Source organism: Macaca mulatta, chromosome 6, assembly GCF_049350105.2.
Source record: "Macaca mulatta isolate MMU2019108-1 chromosome 6, T2T-MMU8v2.0, whole genome shotgun sequence".
Classification (NCBI taxonomy): Eukaryota; Metazoa; Chordata; class Mammalia; order Primates; family Cercopithecidae; genus Macaca; species Macaca mulatta.
This window is the reverse complement of record NC_133411.1, coordinates 83,976,360-83,984,781: the sequence shown is the minus strand read 5'-3', so window position 1 is coordinate 83,984,781 and position 8,422 is coordinate 83,976,360. Positions and strand designations below refer to the sequence as shown.

Below are 8,422 nucleotides of genomic sequence, written 5' to 3'. Positions count from 1 at the left end.
TGTGCCGCGCACCCCTGTGTTCAAACATTTGCTCTCGATTTCCTGGGGCGCCGGGGGTACGGTTTATGGAAGGGATTCAGAGGCATGTTTCATTGCCCGGACTGGGAGTGTTTTATTGTGGGACAGACGAAAGCTTGCGCTGTTTACTCCGGGAGCCGGCTGCGGAAAGGGCAAGGGGCCGGGATATGTTATTCCAACCCGGCTGTCCAAATTCTGGGGAACCCAGCGGAGTACCCTGGGAATTTCTTCCTTAGGGCAAGCGTGGGTGCAGAGGGGGCAGAGGACGGGTTGAAGGAAGGCTGCGCGGGGAAAACAGCCCCTCCTGGCATCTCCAAGAAAGTAGTGACCGCGATCCCCTTGCCTCCTCAGGTATGAAAGATGCCGCCGAGCTTCTGGGCCACCGGGAGGCGGTGAAGTGTAGGCTGGGCGTGGGGGGCTCCGACCCCGGGGGCCATCCGGGGGACCTGGCGCCCAACTCTGACCCAGTGGAGGGAGCCACTCTGCTGCCCGGGGAGGACATCACCACAGTGGGCTCTACTCCGGCCTCGCTGGCGGTGAGCGCCAAAGACCCGGACAAGCAGCCCGGGCCCCAGGGCGGCCCGAACCCCAGCCAAGCCGGCCAGCAGCAGGGACAACAGAAGCAGAAGCGCCACCGGACGCGCTTCACCCCCGCACAGCTCAACGAGTTGGAGAGGAGCTTCGCCAAGACTCACTACCCCGACATCTTTATGCGTGAGGAGCTGGCACTGCGTATCGGGCTGACCGAGTCCCGAGTACAGGTACGCGGGGCTTGGGCTCTGGGACAGAAGGCAAGGACGGGGCGGGAGGATTTGGGCAAAGGGAGCAGGGTCTTCCCTTCCCCTGTCGAGATCCTGGGCTGCGCTCAGGCTGCCTGTGCGTTCCTGTGTCGAGTTATCTCCTTCTCTACCCGGAAACTGGTCCCCATCGCCATCCCCCAATGGACACTCAAGGCCCCTGTCTCCGGCCGGTATAGCGACATCCCGGAAGAAGCTCCTCAAAATCGAAGCCCCGCGTTGTGTCGGGCTACAGGGTTCGCCTCCTCCGCCTGAGAAGGCAACCTCAGCGCCCCCTGGGCGGCCCAGCCGAGCGAGCCCCTCAACTCCTGCTCGCGTTATTGACAAGTATTACCCCCTAATGAGTTTGCGTTAAGCGTTTGGATGAAAGGAGGAATGCAACAATTATACAGAGAACAAGAGAAAAGAGCAAATAAGGCGAATGGGCGCCTTTTAAAAAAGTGCTATACCCAGGTTTCACGGCGTGGCTTTATTAAGTATCACCCTCCCTCTGCACTCAGGCGAAATATTCCTAGCTTTGATGTTTGCAAGGGGTTTGAACTTTCGTAGTCTACCAGTGCGCTGGGTGAGCCACACAGCCGGTGAGCCCTGTTTTGTTTTGGAGTCCTCTAAGGAAGCTGGGGTGGGGGAGGGGGAATGAAGGCTTTCTGTTGTGGATATCCTGTCTGAAGAAGGGGCATTCAAAACGGGAAATGTTGACAGGTAGTAGAGGAAATCGTTGCTGACCCCTTATTCTCCTCCAACCGCTCTCCAAGCTGTAAATTATATATAACCTAGAAAATCACACCTATAACTTTTCTGAAAACTGGGGAATAAAAGTATAAGCCTAGTGAAACCCAGATTTTTTTTTCTCTCTTTTTGAAAGAATGAAAACAACATATCAAATATTTTATGGACAGGTGCCTGGAGGTGAAATTCCAAGCGCCGGTACTTACCCTTGAGCTATCCAGGGTGCTGAAAAATCTTCCTTTGCCGTCTTGGACGGTGGTATTTTCTGTACGATATCCTGGGTGTCATCAACCTGGTCAATTTGTTAAACCAGTGCTACCTACTTTTATAAAATTAACTTTAAGATCTTAGTTACTTTACATATGATCTAAGAAGTAAGCGATGAGAACGTCCGCAATCACAGCGTTGAATATTTCTGTCTCAATTCGGCATTTTAAAGACAGTCTAAACAGAAAAAATAGCGCATGCTTCTGCTCTAATAGCAAATGAATATCATTGGGGATTTAAAATGGTCAAATTAATAAAGTAATATTGATTAACATAATAATTAGCATTTTTATTCAATATAAGTCTGGGTGGTTTTTGCTAGTGAAAGGCCTAGACCATGGTCTTTTAAAATTACACACTGAAAGAGTACTAATTGCGCAACTGTAAACATGTATTAGTAATGCTCTTCAAAATTTTTATTTTTCACCTTTTAGAAAATATCTGAAGTTGAGTTTGAACCTTTACATAAATATACAATTTCAATACTTCCATCAACACTGATGACAGTGCTTGCTTGTAGGTTCAATCTCGCAAGTTAGAAATTCATAAATTTGGGGGTTTTGTCTCTTAAGAGAAATACTATCTATTAATTCTTGTTTTAAAGGGGAAAATGCTGTGTCTTAACCTAGACATACTGGCAATTAGTTTAAATTAAAATAGAACTTAGAATCACAAATAAAATATAATTGAACAACTGATTTTATGAAAAAAGAAAACGAGGTCTATTAAACTTTATTAGGTCTTCCAAAGGTTAATGACAGTTCTTCTTTTAACAGAAAAAGTTGTAAATGAAATAAAATATAAGCTATGTAACAGAAATAGTTATTTTCAAAAAGTACACAAAAGAATGTGCAAGAAGAAAGAGACAAAGTACTCTAATTGTTCCAGCATAATGTTCAAGCAAAGATAATAGCTTGAGCCTGCTGATAAACACAATTTAATAGAATGGCAATTTCAATATTTTTAAAAATAATGTTCCATAGTTTAAAAAGTAATCAGATCAACATAACCTTCTTAATTAACTTTTCAAAATGATTAACATTATGTAATGTAATGCAAAAATAATTTATGGAAAATGTATTTACTTCACTATTCACTGTACCATTGCTCCTTGACCAAATTCAAATTAAATAGTAATTGGTTTATGTTCTTATATGATCAGTACTTCATAGTTTTCTTTATAGTTAACAGATTGCCACACATTCTTTTCAGTATGTAGGCCACTGCGCTGATTAAAAATTATCTAAACATTTAATTCATTGCAATTGTATATTTTTAAAGATGCTTTTTGATTCTAGACTAAATTATCCAATATACTTATTTTTATCTTTATTTGGTATATGTCACACTTTTAAGTATTTATTAAAGCATCTCTACTCACATGGAGGCCAATTCCATGTCTGATATCGCTCCTCTTTTCTGGCTAGTGTAATAAAACCATTCCTTTTATAGCATGCCATTATTAGAAACCAATTTCAGAATTATTTATAACCTGGAATGGCTTATTAAGCAGCAATGTGAGAATCATGCAAATTATGTGATCAAATGCAATATAATAAGCATAATCATTAGTCTCTAGCATGGATTAATTAACTTTCAATATTTTATTTACATAAAAACCAAATCAGTGAAATAACTTCTGCACAGTCAGGCTTGCCTTTCAATATTTTATACGAACAAAAATAATGTGCTGTAATTCCATTGACCGTGTCCCCCAGAATGGCCCTGTCACCTGCCACATCTTAATAGGGGGACAAGCTGAGAGTATTTTCTAGTTTTCTAATGGAATGAGAAATTGCATTTTCTTCCTCTCCCAGCACTATTAAAGTGTAATGAATTCGGCCCAGAGTTCACGGCTGGCTGATCGAAATGAACCTGAGATCTAGGCTTTAATACAGCTCCCCAGATTTCCTCCAAAATCTTCACATTAATCATTTGCTGGATTCCAATGAGATCTTCATAAAGCATTTGCTTCAAGGGGGGGAAAAAGTAATATTCTCTTTCTCTCCCTCTTTTTTCTATTTCTCAGTCATTTATAGTTGGGGAATTAAACGGGCTATATATTTTAAAATACATTTACAGTATGTCTATATTCCTGTAACAGCAGATATCATGAAAGTGGATTTTTAGATTCCAACCTCCATTAGATTCTCACTGTTGTATTAAGCATTTTCCAAGAAGAACTGCATTTCAAACTGAGTACAAAGTTGGCCCGTGGCTGTGGTTAATATATTTCCTGGAGTTGTCATCTGTGCATTCTAAAAATCTCCCTTAGGTTTTGCCTGCATTTTAATCCGTCATGCTCTAGTTTTCAAGTGGAAACATTCACATTTAAAAAACATATGCATCGTAGCTTGGAACGGAGGTGCTCAGACCCCATGCAGATTTTTTTCCCAGTCCCAGTAAGCCATGAAACATAAAAAAATTTGTAGCCATCATTTGACTACTAACCCTCAAACATAATTGAGCACGATTTTTCGATTATTTCTATAATATTTAGTTCTTTAACAGCTGTTCTTTTCCGCCTGTGCCTGAGCAGATCCTAGATTCAGAAACCATTCTGGTAGTCGCATTTTCTATTGAAATTCTACTGGGCTATCCCTCCCCCTCTTTCTTTTTTCTGCTCCTTCCCCTCACACTTCCTCCCCTCAAACAAACATTTTTGGATTCACTGGCACTTGCAGGTTGTTAGGAACGGGTCTTGATTTTTATAACACACCTTTCAAAACATAATCCGGGTGCTGCGTGTAAGGTATAGGAACTGTTTAGTCACAGACACCGTCCCCGAGTCCAGCCTTGGGTGGGTGCTGCACAGCGACTTGCGGCCTTAGGTCTTCTTGCTGTGCCTTCCTTTCCTCCTGAGAGTTGCTCTCCGCCTAAGACCGCTAACAGCTCAATTGGGTCTCATTGATCCCGTTCACCATCTAGAGCCCTGCTGCCTCATTAATCCGTTGTGCCACCAGCTCAGGGGCTGCAACTGGGAAGAGACGAGACCTGTTTACCCATCGCCGATACTGGGATACGCAGCAATCTGCAAAATGGGGTAGAAACCACAGGAAGAAAGTGGTAGGCGACGGCGCAGGCACGGTAGAAAGGCGAGGGCCGGCACCAAGTTGGGGGAGTATTCTAGATGGCAACACCGTTCACACTGGTAAGCGTAGAGTACGTCTACGCTTGCCTGGGCATGAACACACCGCTGAACATTACTGGCTCACCGAGACTGAGGGCAGGTATGTCCATACCCCTGATACTTTAGCTTGCAGAGTAAACACTAAATAGGTTAGATAAACGGATGCACAACGTTTTTTGCCACGGATATGGTGGTCAAATTGCGTTGGCCAAATTCTAAGAGGAAACTCAGTACCTGAGTCGTGTCCCACATCATTTATATTTAGGCAGAGTAAACTCCAGATGACTAGATTTTAAACTGCAAGTCTTCCAAGCAGGCTTGCTGGCAAGTAATAATAATAATTATTATTGTTATTGTCATTTAAAAAGATCACATTCAAATAGGGGGAGATGGGAGTTATCTTGGATTGGCAGCTTATGTGGTATCTTTCAGGCAGAACTCTTCTTCTGTGATAGAGGGCTTGACAAGCCTAGGCAAATTAGCCTGGCAGGGTCTGTAACTCCTGGGCTACTGTTTAAAAAAAAAAAAAAAAAAAAAGAATAGGAAGGCCGTTTTCATTTGGAGTATATTTTATCAAACTCATTTCCCTGAAAAAGGACGTTTGGGTTTGTCTGAGCAAAATTAAATTTGATTCATACATCTGGTGGTGAAATGTGACATCCTTTAATTCGTATTGGTCCGAAAATTTGTTTTTAGTTTATAGATGAAATGGGGGCGACTTGAGGGAATTGGAGGCCTTATTACTTGGGACCCTTAGTAAGTTCGTGAAAGGAATAGACTTGGCTGGGCGTGGTGGCTCACGCCTGTAATCCTAGCACTTTGGGACATCGAGGTGGGTGGATCACGAGGTCAGGAGTTCAAGACCAGCCTGGCCAACATGGTGAAACCCCGTCTTCACTAAAAGTACAAAAATTATCTGGGCATGGTGGCGCGTTCCTGTAATCCTAGCTACTCGGGAGGCCGAGGCAGGGGAATTGCTTGAGCCGGGACCCGGGAAGCGGAGGTTGCAGTGAGCTGAGATCGCGCCACTGCACTCCAGCCTGGGCTACAGAGCGAGACTCCCGTCTCAAAAAAACAGAAAAACAAACAAACAAACAAAAAAACACACAAAAAAACAGGCTTGAAGGCTCCAGGGGCTCAGTGAGCTGCGGTAACTTGTTCCAGCACACTCGTACAGCCCAGAAAAGGGTGTCCATATACTGGTTTGGGAATGAGGCACGGAGAGTTGTGGCAGTAGCACCAAGCAGTATGGGAGGAATCGGAAGTCATGGTGGCGACCCAAACAACACTGTAGCTCAGTGGCGCGCACTTTCCCACGCAGATCACTGTATTAACCTCTCCGCTCTGTCAACCGTGGCTTTAGGGGTTTTCCTTTGTCTTTCGATTTTGAAACTGACTATGTCATCCACGGCCCGTCATCAATTTCCAAATTTCCAGCGTTTCTGAAAATTCTATAGCCCATCAGTGTTATAAGGCATGCTATTAAGCCACATGGGTACACATGTTTATCTTCATTTGTACACCTGTGGGTCGAGCTTTGACACATGCCTGATTGCAGACCTGTGAATCTGTGCAATGCACAGAATGTGCAGGGGCGTGGTGAAGACTGCACACGTTTGGTGTGTTTGCACAGTGCGTAAACGCTCCGGGGCACGAGCTCTCAGGCGCGCGGGACTCCGCGCTTGGTGGGTGCAGGGGGCGCCAGCTGGCAGGAGTTGGTGGGGAGCCACAGTCTCCGACTGGGTATGGGGGCTTGTCGGGCCGGTGGCACTTGTTCCTCCCGGGGCAGAGCGGCTGTATCCGAGGCGGGTTTCTGGGGCTTAAGCCCCAACTCCCCAGCCGCCGGGCCGGTTAATAGCGCCCTGTCTGTCTCCCGCCCCGCCCGCTCCAGGTCTGGTTCCAGAACCGGCGCGCCAAGTGGAAGAAGCGCAAGAAGACGACCAACGTGTTCCGCGCGCCCGGCACACTGCTCCCCACGCCAGGCCTGCCTCAGTTCCCGTCGGCTGCCGCCGCCGCTGCCGCCGCCATGGGCGACAGCCTGTGCTCTTTCCACGCCAACGACACCCGCTGGGCGGCGGCCGCCATGCCGGGCGTGTCACAGCTGCCTCTGCCGCCGGCGCTGGGCAGGCAGCAGGCCATGGCACAGTCGCTGTCCCAGTGCAGCCTGGCAGCCGGGCCGCCGCCCAACTCCATGGGCCTGTCCAACAGTCTGGCGGGTTCCAACGGCGCGGGGCTGCAGTCGCACCTCTACCAGCCCGCCTTCCCCGGCATGGTGCCCGCCTCCCTCCCCGGCCCCAGCAACGTCTCCGGTTCGCCCCAGCTCTGCAGCTCCCCGGACAGCAGCGACGTGTGGCGGGGCACGAGCATCGCCTCCCTCCGCCGCAAGGCGCTAGAGCACACAGTCTCTATGAGCTTCACTTAATGCAGCCGCGCCCCGGCCCGCTCCGCCCCCAGCACCGCCCCCGGGGCCGCCCCGAGGCCCATCCGGCGCGCGCCCGGACCCCGGCGCCCTGCCCCGTCCAGCCCCGGCCTCCAGCCCCGGCCTCCACCCCGTCTCGTTTTGTCCTCGCCTCTCTCCTCCATTCGCTCGGGCTCAACCCAAGCCCCAGCCCCCGAGGCCTCCCCTCCACCTGATTTCGCTCGCCCGCGGTCCCCCGTCTCCCGGCCGCCCCTCTTCCCTTCCCACCCAGCTGCGCCCCCGGCCCAGTCTCCAGCGCCTCAGCCCACCCTTCCCGCCACCCCGGCCTCCCCTCTCGCGCTAGCCGTGCTCGCGCCCTCCTCCCGGCCTTCTGACTGGCGGCGTTCCCACCCACACCTTCGACGCGACGCCTACGACCCCCCTCGCCCGCCGCCTCCCCTCTGGTCCAGTCTTTCCCCACACTTCGCGCCCCTCCTCCCGCGCCCGGCAAAAACCATCCTTCCCGCCATTTTACGTACCAGGGAGTCGACTCAGGATCTGAAATCAGACACCAATGGACTGGTTTGTGGGCAGAAACACACACACTCGTACTCTCGCTCACGCTCAGACGCTACACGCGCGCGCGCATAGACACGGTGCACCTAGGTCACACACGGACGTGTTCAAGGGACAGCACAATGTTAGGGATTTTTGTCTTAAAGGAGGACAAGCATCTGCTACCAACCGCCTCATCTGAGGGCCCAACTGATATAATTTGATTTATCCTTGTACTTTCCGAGATCCTGTCTTTCTTTCCTCTCCCACTACCCTACCCTTGCCCAGTCCACCCAGTCATATCCGTGCAGCCCTCTCTTGGCTTGCAAGAGAACGCTTTTATTTTTATTTTATCTTATTTTTATTTTCTTAAGCACAACTGTGTGAGGGTGTAGAAGGGAAGGCTTCTCAGGAGTAACGTGACAGTGGATTGGGTGGCTGGAGTAGACTAAAGCAGTCATGTGATGAGGAAGAAGTGATCTGACCCATTTTGATAAGTCTTTATAAGGAAGAATAAAATAAACGTGT

The 8,422-nt window shown here is 48.4% G+C and overlaps 1 protein-coding gene across 1 annotated transcript; it reads left to right on the top strand.

Annotated features, from left to right (window-relative positions):
* The first annotated feature begins 371 nt into the window (after positions 1-371).
* OTP (orthopedia homeobox) lies at positions 372-7,397 on the top strand. The gene is made up of 2 exons (XM_002808432.4): positions 372-779; positions 6,833-7,397. Exons 1-2 carry the CDS (start codon positions 372-374, stop codon positions 7,361-7,363), a joined length of 939 nt encoding a protein of 312 aa, XP_002808478.2. The 3' UTR covers positions 7,364-7,397.
* Positions 7,398-8,422: the final 1,025 nt, after the last annotated feature.